The following is a 17,954-nucleotide window of genomic DNA, read 5'->3' on the forward strand; positions in this document are numbered from 1 at the left end:
GTCAATGCATTTTCTTTTTCTTTTCCCCGGTTCGCTGAGGTGTTTTATGCTTATTTTAGATTCGTTTTATCTTTTTGGTCTTTTTCCTAAAATTTGTCGTTTCCTTTTACGTCTATATCGTTGTAGAGGAATTCTATCGCTATCCTATCCAAGCGCGGTTTTTTAACACAAACCAAAAAAACTTAAGGTTTTTTAGGTTTTAGACATAAAAAAAATTTCACTTTTAGAAAAAGCAAAGTTTTTTCAAAAAGACAAAAAAACCACTCAACTTTCAAATCAAAGACATGCAAATGTATTGGATTCCTTAGAAATCTAAAAATAAATAAGGCATTTTTGTCCATTTTTGCTTCTTTTAAAATTTTTCTCTCTCCTTTTGCTTTTTCCAAAATGTCCCAAAAACTTACATGTAACAGGAATAGTATTGTTTGTTATTCCCAATCAACAACACAATGATACGTACAATCCCAATCTGCAATCTGCAAGCTATTATTCCCAATATTAGTTGACTAGCTTTTATCAGGTTCTAATTATTTACACAAATGGTGGTGTCATTATGTCGTGTCAAATATTGGTACTCTTTGCTTCAATCACTAGACGAGAGAGAGAGAGATAGAAAGAGGGGCAGTGACACCTGAGCAGTGAATCCTCCTTCAACCCAATTTGCGCGGGCAACCAAATCCAACCTCAGCCCTAAATCTGAACCATATTTTTATCTCCAACTTAATTATTCTCTATGTAAATTTCAAAGACCTAACCATTTTACAATCATTTCAGAATACTAAATTTTACAATCAATCTCTCTTCTCATAATACCCTTCTTCCTCAACCACAATATTAGAATCAACCACTAGATAATTAATGGATTTAATGTGTGTAATGTTTGGGCCATTACTTACGTAACGATAGTCATGGCATGTGATTAAGCCTGATTAGTTAGGTGTCTTTAACCCATGTGCAGACTATTGTGGAACTTTCTATTTGTGACATGATTGCTCTATTAGAGCACCTCCAGCGCTCTCAAATTGCCCGGGCAGGAGGGGGCATAGGGCCAGGGCTTGGTCTCGAGAGCGCAATGAAGACTAGGCAGCTTATGGGCTCCACAAGCCCGGGCAGACTCGAAGGAAAATCTTGACTGGGTTGTTGCTGAGTTTGCTGACGTCCAATGACGTCAGCAACAAAAAAAAAAAAAAAATCTTTTAAAATACCAAAAATTTCAGATTTGAAAAATAAATAAATATCTAGTCATATTCTTCACTTCCCACATCAAAATTAATGGTTTAAGTATTAAAAAAAATAGAAAATAAATTAAAGTGAATAGTAATTGCCCTTGCCTTTTGGCGTGGAAACAAAAAAGGCAAGGGCTGCCACTATTCACGTAAATAGTGACAAACATTGCCTTGCCTTTTAGGGTGGAGATGCTCTTATAATGGCAAATGCACCAAACATTGTTGTCCTTTCATAATCTATGCGTGTTTATGTTCAGATCCCTATCTCGCACATGTTTATGTTATTGTCCACATGTAATTATATCATTGTATGCGAAATCTTGCTTCCACACTGAACATACTAAAACTCAAGTTTGGCTTGTTTTATTAAACCGAGGACAACTTGACTTGTTTCTAATACGAGCCGAGAGCCAAATCCAAACCAAGTTCGAGCCCGATATTTGATCAAAACTCAAACTGAAAGAGATTCCAAAATCGAATGAAAGCTACTATAATAACATGGGAGTGGGTAGTTGCAAAGTTAATCTTAAATCAGGCCGACATTTTCTCCAGCCTGACCAGACCCAAAATTAAAATGGGGCTCCTTTTTTTTTATAGTCGAAATTGCAATTCATTGCAAACCCAAGGGGTAGAGAACAGTACAATCAAAGCCAAGCAAAAGCACCGGCCAGAAAACTAGAAAACAAACAGGAACAAATCTAACTAAAACCAATATAGTATATAGCATAAAGATCATGTTCCTGAGCCGAACCTAAAACGTCAAAAGCCGACAAAAAGGCATTTACACATTGAGTTATTTGCGGTTGCTCCAATTTACACATGCCTGAACCTGATACGACTAATTATCCACCTACATCCCAACAAATTGATCTTTATCCGTTTACAATTTGTTTGTCACACCAAACAGTACGAAACATGTGCAGCTACAAGAGCAAAAGCCAAAAAGGCATCGCCAGACACAAGTACGAAACATGTGATATGTGACTCTCGGTAATATCGCCTGTAGTCCTATAAATACCCATCTCATAGTAGCCCATCGACTCACCCTACAATACAAGCTGCCCGCCGCATCGGAGAAGTGGAGGCGTTGCGTTTGAGAGTCTCGACCTGTCGTCCCCTAGCACATCTTCTTCTGCGTGACAGGTAGTATCTTTGGCTCTCTGTGCTACCATCATTTCCCACCAAACCCTAGCTAGCTTCATATATCTCTCTCCCTTCCATCAAACCTTAGCTTCACATATCTCTCCCTGCTAGCAAACCCTAGCTAGCTTCATATATCTCTCCCTGGAATTAAGATGATTCATGTTTGTGTGTGTGTGTGTGTGTGTGTCAAAAAGTGTATGGCCAACAAAAATCTGACCTCATGATATATATCTTGAGCAGATCTGGTTGGATACTCTCATTTTCATCATAGTCTTCTCTCTTCTCTCTCATATATATATATATATATATATATATATTTATACCTTAATTAATTTGTAAATCCTTCTTCCTGAAAGGAGACTTTGCGAGCATGGAGGGGACTCCGAAAGACACCGTCAGTAGGTACAAGATCATGAACGGAAGAAAGTCCAAACAGAAATTGTTAGTTCAAGAGGCTGTATTAAGCATCAATGTTATCGAATTAGTGATTCACCAGATAATTAGGTATTACATAAACTGTTGATTAAGAAACTAGTGTCTATATACATGATCCTCTTAATCTTTTTCTCTCTAATCTATAACGTTGAATTCTTTTTCGATATACTTATGACCAATTGCTTATTTTTTTTCTTTTAGCTTTATCAGAACTAAGGTTTGGATAGAGACCAATATTGACAGAAACATTGGAATAAATGTGTGCTGTGTATTATACAACCTTGGGTGAGCAAAAAAATTCTTAGTTATTTTCTCTTTGTTCCTTTTTTTTTTTCCTAAAGTTACTGTGTTTCTTCTGTCTCCCGCCTGACACAGTTTGACACGCAGTGATACCTGATTGGCTCCAAATCTATAGTTGTAGAAATACCACCAAATTCAAGAGATTATGTGTTGAATGATTGTAAAATCTTTCGTTTTCAGGTCATGCTTCTCTCGGATAGATTTCAAAGGTAAAAATACTGCTATCCTAGAGAAGGACGATGAAATAATCTCTGCAGCATCTATAAGGTATTATTCGTCACGTGTTTGTCACAAACATGCATATATATTGGTATATATTTCATTATAAATAAGAAATGCTTCTTTTCCTGCTAACTACCTCTATTTTCAATGTACAGAATACATGAACAAGAATGGCGGAGATGCCATTTGTGGCAACCCAGCAGAAGTTTGGGAGAAAAGAATTGCTTCAAAAGTGGTAACTAGTTGCCATTGAATCTATTAACAATTTACATGTAAGTGTTTCTAAGCATGGACATTGGACTATAAAATAAAATTGAAAAGCATACTAATCTTTTCTGAAAAAATCTTATTATTTGTTTTATGAAACTTGCAATATTCTATATATGTTGGTATGTACTTAGCATTGCGAAAATAACATCTTCAGGTCTCCATATTTAATTATCTTCCTAATCTAAACCATATATACCAAACCATAAATTGCTGACCGCAAGCCCTAAAATAATGTCGGTTTAGCCTAAGCGTAGTCTAACCTCGAAAATTATGCATATGATCTTATTTCTCATTTTCACCTCTCATAATTATGTGTGTATACTTCATTGGCGTTCTAGTGAGAGGACCTAATTGAATGTTTTATCAGAACTTGCATCTCAACTCTTAGATTAAATATTTTCTTATTTATGTATCTTATTGGTTTCAAATATGTCCTTATCCATTGTATATCAGTAAGAGGTGGAAAGATGTCACATATACTATGGCGATATGTATCGAGATATTGATGCATTTAACCGTTAGTGTGTCGATATATAACATATATTATGGCGATATGTATCGCGATATACTATTTTTGCAATTTACATGTTTATCAATGCATTCTTATTAGTTAATTTTGTATTTCATAAAGTTTCAAATTAAGTTTTTATACTTATACTCATTGTTTTTGTTTCTATAAATTTTCTCGAAGTTCTTTGTTAAAAAATTTGCCAAAGTTTCTATCATATTGATATTTAATTTATTTATTTCGACAGAAGACAAGCTGATTTGTGAGTGTGACTCTAAAACTGAAAGCAAGGAAGAAATAGTTTTAATCAGAGTATACAAGCAGGCCCCCTGGAAGACAAGCGTATGCAATATTCATAAACGGGAACTTGGTTGAACCGAGCAAATGGCATAAGTGTTGGCAGCTGCAAGCTCAAGTAGGAAGCTCTCCTAAGAATGTGGCTAATGAAGACAGGCACATAACATCAGTATTTGTCTCAAGTAATCTATTCAATATTCCTGATTTACGTTGAGCAAATGACTCTACTTGGTGCGGCTGCAAACTCAAATGGATATTGATACGTTCGTCCCCTAAAAAGACAAGCGAACAAGAACAATGTTACCTTGATCGAATGGCTGAATGAAGTGGGGGCAGCAAGCTCAACTGGGAATTTGCAATTGGTAAGGCAAAAGGGGGTTATCCTCCTAAAAATATTTATGTAATTGTATAACAATTCCTTGCATGTAAATATTTCTAGGCGCGGACATGTTATTATAAAGTTAAAAAAAAATATTGGCCCCCGACATCTAAACTTTTATTTCTTTGAATTCTATGTTGGCGTTGTGGTTAACATGGTGAAAGTAGCGCCATTTCCAGTCTTCGTTAAATTTATCTTGCTAATCTAACCATAGGCACTAATCTAAACCCTAGATTATGAGGATCCCTAGATTATGAGGATCCATCAGTTATTCTGCATCTTCACACACGATCAATCGTCATGGTTCACTCTTATTTTTCTTTTCTTTCTGCAATTAGCAAATATTCTTTATCTTCTCAAATAAAAAAATACTTGTCCAAATCCAGTATAAAGCAGATGATTTTATAATGACAGAGAAACAGCATGCTTCAGAAGCTAACATCACATCAAACCCTTGGAGGGATGATGCATCAGGGCATCAATAAGTTCATGCACCTGAAATAGTCTGATGAATTCTCATTGAAAATCGGCTTCTAACTAAGTGTAGTTGACTATGAATTCTCATTGAAATCTCAAATCAATAAACCTCTAGGGCAGTCCCTGAAATTTAATTGTCATTACTTTCTTTTGCCTTCGATTCTGAGACATCTCGATAATTCTGATAGATATAGGAAAGAAAGCCCCAGATTGCCAACAACATCGCCATCACCTTCACCCCGTCCATCTTATCGTGGAAAAATATTACAGCAAGAATGGGAACAAGAGGCAGAGCCAAAGTACTGATGACATTGGAGAACAGAGAAGACACTTCAAAAATCAACCCCAACAAACCCACAGAGGAAATTTGCCATGTCACAGCAGTCCAAAACAGAGTCATTATATAAGAGACCCTTCCTTGCTTGTATTCCTTCATCTCACTTTCCAAACCCTTCCATTCCCCACTTGCAAAAAGTCCAACTACACAACCACATGTTGCAAAAAATGATGGGTATATTTGCATGTTCAAAACAGTCGAAAATGTCTCCGATTTCATAACCTTCTGGAACGAAAGTTGTACCAGGGAAAGGTACAATGAGTAAGTAGCAGAGGCACCAAGTGTGCATAGGAAACCAGTCACATACTTTCCTTTGGGGATATTATTTGTATTATTTTCGGAGTCTGCATTGATTGCGAGAAGCGATGCAGACATGGTAACGAGAACTAAAGAGTTGAGTATAAAAGGAGTGAACTTTTGGGAATTAAGAAAGAAGGAGAAAAATGCATTGAAGGCCAATTGAGTTGCACATAGTAAAGAGTAAGTGGAGACTGGGAGATACAGAAGGCCATATGAATACATCATGTTGTCTCCGGTCAAGAGTAGACCGAACGCGAGGTAGAGCAAGGCAAGAGTAGAGAGCTTTGGTATTTTGGTTGCAGAGGAAGTAGTGCTGTGAACTGGGTTTGTGGTTAACTTGGTTGATGATGGGAAAAAACAGAGGAGAGGAAGAAGAATTGGGAAGCCTGCTGATTGAACAAACGTTGCCATCCATTTGCTATGGCCACCTTTGTCATAGTATAGTCTTCCCAAGAGGGTGGCGGCAGATTGGCCCGTGAGAAGAAAGAGGATGTAGATGATCACCCGAAGCCACCACCTGTAATTGGGAAGCTTCTGCCCGTTGGGAGAAGAATGTAGGCTGGTTTCTCTAGGTGAATCTGGTCTCTGGTTCTCAACTGGTTAAAAGAACACATGTACATTATACATAGAAGTAGGTATTGGAAAACTATTTGAACACAATTTATCAAACACTTGATGAACATAGACAATATCATAATTACTGCAGAAAGCTCAATCAGCCTAGGCATGCGGACGAAAATCGAAAATCGTCTTTTTAAGCAAACTAACCTCTGGATTGCAGTTCCAGCTCTTGGGTGTTCATCTTCAAGATTCAAAGAATGAAAAACAATAATTTAGCTGATGAAGGTTGTTACACCGTGTAGGCATGGATTGGCTTGGCCAAGATTTTATCTCACGTTTGTTTCACCCGGTTCTAATTTTAAGTGACCAACCCCACCCATGCTCCCCACAACCACCGACCCCCAAAGCGGCAGCCACAACCAGCAGCCACAACCACCAGACACGACCACCAGACACGACCACCAGACACAACCACCCAAGAAGGAGAAGACAAAATAGAAGAGGAAGAGAAGAGAGAAGATAAAATTTTCGAAAAAAAAAAAAGAGGAGAAGGAGAAGACAGAATAGAAGAGGAAGTAGAGAAAATTTCTGAAAATAAATAAATAAAGAGAAAAGTAGACAGAAGAAGAGGAAAGAAGATGGAGAAGAAGAAGAAGAGAAGCAGAGATAAATAATAGGAAGAAGAGGAGGAAGAGGAAAGAGAGAGAAGAAAAGTCAAAAAATTTAGTTTTAGTCCAATCAAACATATAAACTAACGCAGCCAAACCAATTTAAGACAGTCGCAATATTTAGTCGGTACCAAACCACCCCATAAAGTCTTAGACCGTCATATGACATATCCATATATAACACTACTGTTAAAATGGTCAAAACTGGCTAGCTTTAAGTCTAAATTAGAAACTAAAGTCCAAATGGTGTAAGATTCGTGTAAGTAACAAAGTCTTACAGATCAAGAACAATGTGAATGGAGTTGTATTATACATTCTCTCATGTTTATGGTGTCAAGCGGGGACTTCCATGTCACGTGCATATATATCGACATCATTCATATGTAACACATGACATATTTTAACTCGACTCCAAATTATACAGAATTTCCGTTGTTTTATACAAATTAAATATCTATAATGTTTAAAGAAGCATGTGGATATACAAAAAGGTTTTAAGTTGCAATACTGGCTTGAATGTTATGTTTTAATTGACTTGCTGCTTATGTTGATGTTTTGGCTTTCGGATTTTACTGGTTTTTGCTTTTATTTTCTCATATTCATTGAAAGAATTTTTCTGATTGCTACCGAAGCTTCATGTAGATTTATTTCATCCTCTTTAATAAAAATGACAACAAAAAACAGTAATCTTCATAGAGGTTATCCTTGTCGGCATTTATTTTGTCCATTGAAAATAATTTCAGTGCCGGTAATCATAGTAATTAATTTTTGTATTAGAAATATAAATAAAATTGGCAGATAATATAGTGATTAATTTTGTAGCTAATCAAAGGAAAAATATATATATATAAGAGACAAATGAGCCAAAGTGTAGAAATTAGTAGAATAATCTAAAAAGATAATTCCGGTGCCAGGAGTTGAACCTGGGATCTCAACCTTAGATAATTTAATGAGCTACACCGGATGCTGTTGTTAATTTGGGTATACTAATCTATTTATATCCTAATCTTAGAAGCAAAAAAAAAATCAAAACTAGCGAACTACATAAATTAGTAAATTAATCTATTTATACATAGACTTTAGAGTGATGCATATTTCTTTGGCTGGCCACCTTCCCCAAAATTTGGTTCCAATTTTACTTGTGCATGCATATCCTTACACTCATGGACCAAACATCTTTTGCCTTCAAAATGTTTTCTTTCACAAACCTACTCCAACCCCTTGTGTACACAAAAGCTTTACTCACTCCTCCAACGGTAATGTCTATTTCACACCTTCATAAAGGGACACTTAGTCTTCAATGGTAACACCTTCATAAAGGGACACTTAGTCTTCAACGGTAATCTCGCTTTTAAACGATAATTTTTTTTTTTTTTCGATTTAGTGGCGGTTTATAGTATGGCTATGCTAAGGTTGGATTAAGCATTAGGTAATTTATTATCTTTGCATGATATAATATGGTTCCTTCCCTTGATCCAGGAAGTAGGTCAGATCCTTGGTAAGGAGTGATCAACAAAGTACTATAATCGATCATAATTGAGTGGTATAATGCACTAGGTGGGGAAGACGAGATAAATATTGACCTAGTACGTATATGATCTTCTTTTTAGCCTATAAGGTAAATGAGTATATAAAAATAAATAAAAGTAAAAAGACAAAGACATGTTGAAAATGGAAATAAGGTAATCCCTAACGTAATCCTTTAATAGCCGCCTCTGTGGGGAACGAGATAAATATTGACCTAGTACATAAATGATCTTCTCCTATAAGGTATGATATTATGGAAACCCTAACGTAATCCTTTAGCATACAAAATTTGAAGACATGGGCAAGGGCTTATAGCTCAAGTGATTAAGAACATTTACCCCTACATTCAAAGTCATAAGTTTGATTCATTTTTCCCAATATATCTCTTTTAAAAAAATTCATTTAAAAATAAAAAATGAAAAACCTTGAAGACATGGGGTATGTCCCAAACTTATACATATATTCTGACTGAAGGAATAATATAGTTTGAGATTTGGATAAATCACTCCACACAAAAATAGTAGTTAGAAAGCTCAAGTTCCAAGTTTAATTAACTACTTTCATTTTACAAAGTCTATGCACTTGTTATTGAAGAATAATTATGCTAAGCATTCAACCGATGAAAATCTCCATCTAGTTGAAGGTTCTTTTAATTCTACCAATAGCCTAGGTGTGCTCTAAAAAGGTCTTGAGTTCAAATCCCCATGATATCCGTGTGTGTAAGTTTCCTCTCTCTTTTTTCTAATTTTGGCAACAAAAAAATATTTAATTCTTAAAATTACTATATTTCATAAAAGAGTGATTAATGTAATTAAGCTTATTACGGCCAATGGCGACCATGTCATGTGTTGAACTCCTCACCTTTTACATTATTTCTTAACCTTATCACAGAAGATATTGTCAGCCAAAAATTCCTTGCATGTATGTAGCAAACTTCTTTTTCTCACCAATGCCCCAAATGACTGTTTGCTGGCACTGTTCAGTTCTTGGCAGCAAGTGAACTCTCAATTAATCCAGTTGAAAAGTTGGATCAAGCTTGAATGGGAGAAACAGCCCCATCTTGATGTTTTGCGTACGGATGCCACTATTGGAACTGAACTGTCTACAACCCAATAGAAATAATGGGTATTTGTGTTGTGTGATGAATTTGCACTGCTCTTTACTCATAATCAAGTCATTGAGCTCTGAAGGGTACTGGCTCATATAAGTTCTTTTCTTTGCCTCAACTAAGAGGATTTCAACATTCTTTTATTCACGTGTAAATGGTGTGGTAGATACATGAGTGCGTATATAGCCCAACATAAAAACAAAATTCGTGATCAATGAATCTTAGATTTGAGCTCAAAAACCTATTATCTCGAATTGAATTTGGGCCCGAAAATAAGTAGGAAAGAAAAACCATTGATTAGGCTTGAGAAAATCCTGTTTTTGGGTGAGACACCCTAATTCGACAATGCTCTTTATGATGAATATTATTGCTCTTAATTTATAATTCAAACCAAATATCAAAGTAAAGTGCTGATAATCGTAAATGACTTTAAATATAAAGAACATTAAATTTAAACACTCAAAACTAAAGATTTCTCAATTAAATTTTGGTACAATATAAAAGAAAGCAAGCTAAAGATTTCTCAATTCAGCCTGGAATAAACATGTTGAAATGAAATGAAGATTGGAGATTTCTCAATCCAGTCTAATACAAGTGTTTAGCTATTTGAAAGGTGCTGGCCTTTTTACTGTTAATTCATACCAAGAATTTTGCAGAGCAATAAAGAAGATGATTGCATGAGTTATCAACTAGATTATCTTCAGAGTGAGGGTAATTAAATTGACAGTTCAATTTGAGATCAATGGTTTCATTGAGTTTGAAGTCTGTTGTTGGAAAGAGAATCCCTTTCCTTGAACAATTCTGCCTCTATTTATAGACTTAGTGCACGGAGATGATGATGAATAGGTGGTGAGACTCTGGGCTCACGAACCTTCATTAAGAAGTTTGTCTTCTTACTAATTAATCTTAAGTGGGAAGAGAAAAGCACTGGTAGAGGATAGAGCACCACTGAATCTATTTAAACATTGTTTAAGCTCTTGATTGGCCTCAATTGTCTTGATTTTTAATTTGGCTCAAAGAGTTAGTTTGACATTGATGTGCTGTGAAAATAATCATTGTCAGATTTGATGTGAAGAAAGCAATTTGGTGTTTGGTAAACTTTTTATTAAAAGTGTTGCTCGTACTGATTCCCGTATAATCAAAAAATAATTGCCGCATAATCATTAAACCCAACGCCTCTTTGAAACTAATTCCTACATAATCGAAAATGAAAGCACCTCATTATGCTTTCCTTTATAGCTTTTTTTCATAACATTTTTTAACAATAAGTGATTTTCTCATAGTTTACCAAACGGACTGGACTTGCCAAATTTTTTTTAAAAATCACTTATCACCCCAAATAAACAATATCAAACGGGCACTAAACAAATAGCTTATTTTAGTCTTTCGCCCAATCAGCATGTGCCACCTGTAAGAAAGAGCGTTATCTTTTGACCTTGCAGTGGGTCAAAATCATATATTAATATGAAAAATGGGCTTAATAATTGGTCCAAGTTGTTACCCAATTATAGAATAAAAAGCCATGAAAATATAATAGGCCCAACTTATTATAGCCTATTATATTTTCATCAAATAGGGCTTTTTATTGATTAGGCCTTCCAGACCAAAAAATAATAATTGGTTGGGCCTAAGACCCTTGAGATAACAAAGCAAATCCTATTGTGGAAGTCAGCTTCCTTCTCAACATATTTGCAGTCTCCACCAAAATACAATCCAAAATTGTTGCAATCTTTTTAGGCCACCTCCAACAATATTGGGGCTAAGCTCAGATTTTTACTTTCTAAAATATAACTATTTATGTATTTTCAAGACTCAATTTTTTTTTTCCTCCAACCTTGTAAACTCATAATTTGAGTCCGCAACTTTATTAAATTATTTAAGAATAATTAACCCCTAAATTTTTTTTTTGTCGTTAATTTTTCTTGACATTATTTTTGTTTCAATATTCGTAATTTAATTTTCTAAACATTTTTATCTAAAAAAATTGAAATTCCATAACCATAACATTTTTTTCACTTAAAATGAAAATGAGAATGCCATTTGTAGAGTTTGAGAGTGGGATCTCATTTATAAATTAAAAATATTATTTTAACCATTTGATTTTAATTTCGACCATTGGATTTTCTTTTTCTCGTTAAAATCAAATAGAAAAAAATATGGGTCGTTTATATCTATTTGACAGAGCTTGAAAAATCACAAAAATTTGGTTCCCATTGCTTTTAAAGGCTCCAAAAGATTAGATAAAGAATTTAAAAAAAAACAAGAAGATGCATCATTGGTTTTCAAAGGGAGCCGTTGGATTCCAATGTCCCTTTGATGTGAGCCTTCCACGCGTCCAGCAAGTTGCCTTTGACTTGGGGCCTACAGAAATTTCATCCAAACTGGAAAGTTGGGCCAAATTCCGCCCAAGATTTCAGTCTGACCTAAATCACCACTCCTTTTTATACATGGTTGGAGAAAGTTTTTGAGGCTATAATCCTAAAATTTGGGTTTTGCCCTCATAATTGGAGATGGCCTTATGAGCTGCTTCTCCTCAGTTGGAATCACTAAAAATATTCCTAAATGTGAAAGCTTGGTCAACATTGAAGTTGAACCCAAATTTAGAATCAGTAAAAATTCTTTTCCTTTGTCATATTACTTTCCCTTGCGGGGACACTAGAGGCATGAAAACATCCGATTTGTTCTACCGATGAAGAATGAACCAGCTTCTCCCTACCTAGTACCAGGGTTGCCTGACGATGATGACTAGGAATTTGGAACCTTTTAGTTGTGGTCATGGACTCATGGGTTGTGCTTGTCTTGGTGAAGATGATGAGATTGAGAATATTAGGTTTTTATATGAGAGGTGGGTTCAGCCATCCCCAATTTGCAAAGCACCTTCAGTTTCTCCGTTGATGAGAAAGTGGAGAATTGAATTTGTGCTAGAAGTCGTTTTTTACCCTTAGCAGAACACCATGCTTAGAATTAACAAAAAAACACTTTAAGAACCGATGGCAGGACTAACATTGTAAACGGAAGTGGAGTTGGAGGATCACCATAATCATTTTGCGAATTGAGGGATGAAAATACAAATCGAGTGTAAATTTAGGGATCATTAGTCCTAAAAAGCCTTATTTGTAAATCTATCATGGGGATAGAGAGATTGATTTTTAAAGTTGTCAAGAATGACATGCAAGGTATGAAATATTCATATATTTAGTAGAAGCATGCCATTTGTAATATCTACAACTTTTATAATTATTTGCATTTGCTACATGAGGATACTGTGATTAGTAGAATAGTCCATTTGCCATATTCACATTCTTCCCCCGATTACGGATATATACATTTTCTTTTACACTTCGAGCAATACATTTCCCAAAATCTATAACTTCTAAATATAGGTAGCATTTATAAAGTTAGCTAGCTTAACTAGTAGATTACTTCAGACCTTTATACAGTACAGGTACAGCGTTATTATGCAAAGAACACTGGTTGTCTTTGAATTAGTATAGATGGAGGTGAACTCTAGCCTGTTGATGATTTACTAAAAACTAGTTAGAGATTTAGTATTGCAAGTTAGCATCTCAAGTTAGTTTTCTGGTAGATCATCGATTCGATTAGAGCTTGATATTCCTTTGAAAAGTTGATTTGTATGTAGAAAAATTGTTTAGTTTCCCAAGCATCCCATGCCATTACAAGAGAAGGTTTGCACTACATACTTCATCCTATTCCCCTCCTATTTTCTACTTTCATTGACTTTTATTTTTATTGGGCAACGTAACATTTGTTCTCATCAGTGTGTATCACCTTATCAAGGGGCAGCGCTTATAAGGTCATTTTCATATGGCTTTGAATGCTTTGGATTTCCTACCATGAAAAGATCCATCTTCATCTGCCTTGACCCGGCCAGATCTTCCCACATCAGGTAGCCAGAGCCAAGATCCATGTTATTCGATCTAGCCAAGATCCTATTTCATTAAAACAGGAGGCAAAATCCAGTTACACAAAGCAAGAACTCAAGAAAAGAGGCTCAACCAAATACAACAAGATAAGACAAAACAGTCATGAACCTTCAAAGAGTCAAAGAGCACCCCTACAGACAAAAGACACAAAACAACGTAAAAAGCAACATAAACTTAAACAGACTTAGGAAATCCGAAGGTAAGGGAAATAGACCTGCTGCATCACTCAAAACCAACCAGCTACGCCACCAGAACAGGACCATGACCACCGAAGAGAAACTGATAACCAAAGGGGCATACAGAAAATGGTGGTGGACAAGCCACCCAAACTACAAAGAGTGCTACCATAATCCAAGTAAGGAGTGCAAAAAAGCACTTTAAAAGCATCCACAACTCCGGAAGTGCCACCGAGAAAACCGACGGAAGAGGTAGAAAACAAAAAATCATAATATATGTTTCAAGCTCGAATTATGTCGTTTCTCCAAACCTAGGCCAAGTAATAAAACCACACAAATATGCCGGCTAAGATTTAATATGCACACAAACAATACAAAACAATATTGATAATTGAGATTAAAAAAGTATTAGTTCAGTTCAAATATCCTCTTCTCACTTAGAAAAATTAGCACTATACTTGTTTTGAATTTGTCGAAATGACAAATATTAGCCTCATTGGCAGGCGGACTATACTTTTCTTTGAGATGTTGATCTTTCTTGGAGTTCTTGAACGCTGTGAGGAAAATCAGCATGCGAAATATTGAAATCATAAGGTTACTGGTAAGCTTGGCTTAGGCCGGCTCGATTGTATTGTTAAGATTGACCATAAGGCGGACGAGTAGGATTCTGACCTCGATATGGCTGAGCTTAACCTTGAGGTTGATGATTTTGTTGATCGTATGGTTGAGTTGGCCCCTGTTGAACATTCTGGTTGTCGCTCCATCTGAAATTGGGATGGTTGTGCCACGCAGGGTTATATTCTGATATGGTCCTTTGATTGTTTTGATATGGTCCAACAACGTAGCCTTGCTCCATCATGAAATCATTAAAAGACTGTTGTTCTGCACCTTGAGGACAAGCTTCATTTACATGACTTGGTGTAGTGCAAATGGCACACACATTGGATGATACTTGCATCATTTGTTTCACCAAATTAGTCAAATTAGTAATTTGAGCCTCAAAATGTGAAGATGTACTTACCTCATAAACTTCAGATTTCTTAGGTGGAGACCTTCTATTGTTGAACTGTAGAGAATTATCAGAAACATTCTCAAACGTTTCTCTAGCTTGCTCAACAGTCTTGTCCATGAGACTGCCTCCTGAAGTTGCGTCAACAATCATACGGTCTAAATAGAGAAGGCCTCCATAAAAGGTGTGCATTAAGTGAAATTCTGGGATGTTATGATCTGGATAAGAATTTAGAAGTTTTTTGTATCTCTCCCAATACTCGTGGAAGGGTTCTCCATCTAATTGTTGAATCTCCAAAATCTCTTTCTTGATTTTTCTTTTTGAATCCCCACAATACTTGTGTAGAGAATTATTAGAAACATTCTCGAATGTTTCTCTAGCTTGCTCAACAGTCTTGTTCATGAGACTGCCTCCTGAAGTTGCGTCAACAATCATACGGTCTAAATAGAGAAGGCCTCCATAAAAGGTGTGCATTAAGTGCCATTCTGGGATGTTATGATCTGGATAAGAATTTAGAAGTTTTTTGTATCTCTCCCAATACTCATGAAAGGGTTCTCCATCTAATTGTTGAATCTCCAAAATCTCTTTCTTGATTTTTCTTTTTGAATCCCCACAATACTTGTGTAGAGAATTATTAGAAACATTCTCGAACGTTTCTCTAGCTTGCTCAACAGTCTTGTTCATGAGACTACCTCCTGAAGTTGCATCAACAATCATACGGTCTAAATCAAGAAGTCCTTCATAAAAGCAGTGCATTAAGAGCCATTCTGGGATGTTATGATTTGGACAAGAATTTAGGAGTTTTTTGTATCTCTCCCAATACTCGTGGAAGGGTTCTCCATCTAATTGTCGAATCTCCACAATCTCTTCCCTGATTTTTCTTGTTCTTTGAGCTGGAAAGAATTTCTGTAGAAATCTTGAAGCAAGGGTTGCCCAAGTTGTGATAGAGTTAGGTGGCAAGGAATAAAACCACGCCTTTGCGCTATCTTTCAAACTGAAAGGGAAAAGTCTCATTCTTATTTCCTCATCATTCATTACTCCAATTTTCATGATTGAGCAGACTTCAGAGAACTCTTTGATATGCATATGAGGATCATCTTCATGATTGCCGAAGAACTTGGGCAATAAGTGAATCATGTCTGATTTCAACTCAAAGTTGGCCAATGTATTTTCTGAATGAATTATGCATGATGGTTGGACAGTTGCTTGCGGTACAATAAAGTCCCTCAAAGAAGGTTCCAAATTAGCACGCTCAGCCATTATAGTAAAGGTAGAGGCCTCTCAACCTTTGATGAATTCGGTCTTGAAGATTTTGGTGATAATGACGGAGGAAGTGGATATGCAAAGCTTCTTAGAGTTGTCGCTTTTGTTCTTCTCTTAACAAATACTCTTGGATGTCAGATAGCCTTTCATCATCAGAAAAACTTGAGTTTGGACTGTACACAGGCGAATTAATCATTCAATAAGAAAAGAAATTACCCAAATTATAATTACTCGCAAGTACATGAATCCCTTAGGTATGGATTTATAAATATGATGTTGATCACATAAGGACTTGATAATTTAAATGCAATTCTAATTTGAACAAGTAAAAAATAATAAATAAAGAAGCAACAACAAACACAAAAAGGGGGTTCTGGTTTTAGGCTTCTGTAACTAAATTCGCAAGACGAGTATGAAAGGAAATGCAAATTAAGAAGGATTAATAAGCGCAAACAACGAGATGTAAATTAAGGTAACAAATACTAGGGCACTTGGAATCAACCCCTAACCATCCTAAGCCTTAGCTAAGAGGAATAGTTGCTCATACTAAATACAAATACAACTAGAAACATAATTAAGATAAAGCTTACAGATTTTGGATGACCAAGAAGGCATAAGGGCCTGCAATGGAGGAAGAGCTTCCTCCTTGCTTGCTTCTTCCCTTTCTCCCGTTTCTCAGTCTCTCCCCCTCTTATCTGGTTTCTCTACCCCTTCTCCTTGTTTCTTTCTTTAATAAAGTTCAGCTACTCTTGCCTTTTTTATGTTTTTTTGGATCAAAATCAGCTACTCTTGCCTCACGTGAGTGACTTCCCATTCAGCTGCTGCCTTCTGTTTATTCCCATCTTGCTTCATGATTGAGAGACTAAAATAGTATTTCTTTTACTATAGCAATAGCTGGCCATAGATTTTTCTTGTCTCCTTTTTGTCATGGGCTTTGTTTTATATTCATTAAGGAGCTCCCTCTTTTGACTCAGCTGGTATCTCCCTACCTATTTGTAGATCTTTGTTGTCAAGTGGTACAATATCAAATAGAACGTGGTGAGGACAATGATGACGAGACACAAAGGGGGGTTCACAAGCAGCGTAGTCAATAATTGTTGTTTCTAGGTCAACGGATCATATCCGGGGTTTTAGAATTAGAGAGGAATTTAGAAAAAATCTTGAATGACTTGTGTAGTCATGTATTTTATAGGCTCTTTTTATATTAGAGTTTTTAGAGAATAATTCTTATTTGGTTAGGATTATTCTTATCTAAAAAGATGATAGAAATTAACTAAAGAGATTTAGTGGGAATTGGTTCCTTGATTTAGAGAGATATTCCTTTATTAAATCAAAGATAATTTCCTAATTAAATAGGAATATTCCTTCATTTAATTAGGGCAATTAGTTGATTTAAAGAATATTCATTTTTCACATGTCATCTTCTTATCTGCCAACGAAATATGTGTTCCGACAAATGTGATATCATCCATTATAGTCCAGTACCCAAATGGAGATATTTTTTTTTTTTTGGTTAAGCATTTTTTTTTTCTCAGAAAATAGTTATTCAAAGATCCTCCTTAAACTTTCAGCAATTTGTTCTTTACAATAAAAATCTCAACAATCAACACATAAGACCAAGACAATAACAATAAAGCAACTACAGATAAAATCAATAATTTAACTCATGAAGAAAGAACATTAAAATATGAATTTTGAGCATTATTTTCAGTAGAGGAGGTTGAAATAAAAGTAGGTAATGCTAATTAATAAGCAGAAAGGCTCGAGTAATCAACCATATATATGTCTGGAATTAGATCAAAGT

The 17,954-nt window shown here is 35.6% G+C and overlaps 3 protein-coding genes across 10 annotated transcripts; 1 reads left to right on the forward strand and 2 right to left on the reverse strand.

Annotated features, from left to right (window-relative positions):
* The first annotated feature begins 2,182 nt into the window (after positions 1–2,182).
* On the forward strand, positions 2,183–4,913 carry LOC103329036 (uncharacterized). 4 transcript variants are annotated; one of them, XM_089041214.1, is made up of 6 exons: positions 2,183–2,369; positions 2,729–2,873; positions 3,006–3,089; positions 3,285–3,371; positions 3,482–3,561; positions 4,352–4,913. In XM_089041214.1, the coding sequence occupies exons 2-6, from the start codon at positions 2,740–2,742 to the stop codon at positions 4,477–4,479; spliced, it is 513 nt and encodes a 170-aa protein (XP_088897340.1). In that variant the 5' UTR covers positions 2,183–2,369; positions 2,729–2,739; the 3' UTR covers positions 4,480–4,913. The 4 variants fall into 4 exon arrangements, 3 of the variants coding, with proteins under 3 accessions (XP_088897340.1, XP_088897339.1, XP_008229694.1); XM_089041213.1 differs by having other exon boundaries at positions 2,191–2,369; positions 2,726–2,873; XM_008231472.3 differs by having other exon boundaries at positions 2,207–2,369; positions 2,726–2,873; positions 3,482–3,598.
* Positions 4,914–5,091: 178 nt separating this feature from the next.
* LOC103328893 (putative purine permease 11) lies at positions 5,092–7,112 on the reverse strand. The gene is made up of 2 exons (XM_008231300.3): positions 6,663–7,112; positions 5,092–6,490 (listed from the first exon to the last, which is right to left on the reverse strand). The coding sequence occupies exons 1-2, from the start codon at positions 6,694–6,696 to the stop codon at positions 5,388–5,390; spliced, it is 1,137 nt and encodes a 378-aa protein (XP_008229522.2). The 5' UTR covers positions 6,697–7,112; the 3' UTR covers positions 5,092–5,387.
* Positions 7,113–13,445: 6,333 nt separating this feature from the next.
* On the reverse strand, positions 13,446–17,135 carry LOC103328892 (uncharacterized). 5 transcript variants are annotated; one of them, XR_016122382.1, is made up of 4 exons: positions 16,741–17,123; positions 14,551–16,323; positions 14,337–14,432; positions 14,134–14,189 (listed from the first exon to the last, which is right to left on the reverse strand). XR_016122382.1 is itself a non-coding variant. In XM_089042104.1 (3 exons), the coding sequence occupies exons 2-3, from the start codon at positions 16,145–16,147 to the stop codon at positions 14,734–14,736; spliced, it is 1,275 nt and encodes a 424-aa protein (XP_088898230.1). In that variant the 5' UTR covers positions 16,148–16,323; positions 16,741–17,135; the 3' UTR covers positions 14,134–14,733. The 5 variants fall into 5 exon arrangements, 2 of the variants coding, with proteins under 2 accessions (XP_088898230.1, XP_088898229.1); XR_016122380.1 differs by adding an exon at positions 13,446–13,708 and having other exon boundaries at positions 13,917–16,323; positions 16,741–17,120; XR_016122381.1 differs by having other exon boundaries at positions 14,337–16,323; positions 16,741–17,120.
* Between the last annotated feature and the right edge of the window lie 819 nt (positions 17,136–17,954).

This window comes from Prunus mume, linkage group LG7, assembly GCF_029339155.1.
Source record: "Prunus mume cultivar Tortuosa linkage group LG7, ASM2933915v1, whole genome shotgun sequence".
Lineage (NCBI taxonomy): Eukaryota > Viridiplantae > Streptophyta > Magnoliopsida > Rosales > Rosaceae > Prunus > Prunus mume.

What these genes read in the sequence shown, in the direction of transcription:
- LOC103328893 (XM_008231300.3), bottom strand. Translation starts at nt 6,696, where the DNA reads ATGAACACCCAAGAGCTGGAACTGCAATCCAGAG. An exon ending in GCTGGAACTGCAATCCAGAG is followed by an intron (nt 6,491 to 6,662) that starts GTTAGTTTGCTT and finishes TCTTTTAACCAG; the next exon opens with TTGAGAACCAGAGACCAGAT.
- LOC103329036 (XM_089041214.1), top strand. Translation starts at nt 2,740, where the DNA reads ATGGAGGGGACTCCGAAAGACACCGTCAGTAGGTACAAGATCATGAAC. An exon ending in ATCTCTGCAGCATCTATAAG is followed by an intron (nt 3,372 to 3,481) that starts GTATTATTCGTC and finishes TTCAATGTACAG; the next exon opens with AATACATGAACAAGAATGGC. An exon ending in AAAGAATTGCTTCAAAAGTG is followed by an intron (nt 3,562 to 4,351) that starts GTAACTAGTTGC and finishes TTATTTCGACAG; the next exon opens with AAGACAAGCTGATTTGTGAG.
- LOC103328892 (XM_089042103.1), bottom strand. Translation starts at nt 16,147, where the DNA reads ATGGCTGAGCGTGCTAATTTGGAACCTTCTTTGAGGGACTTTATTGTA.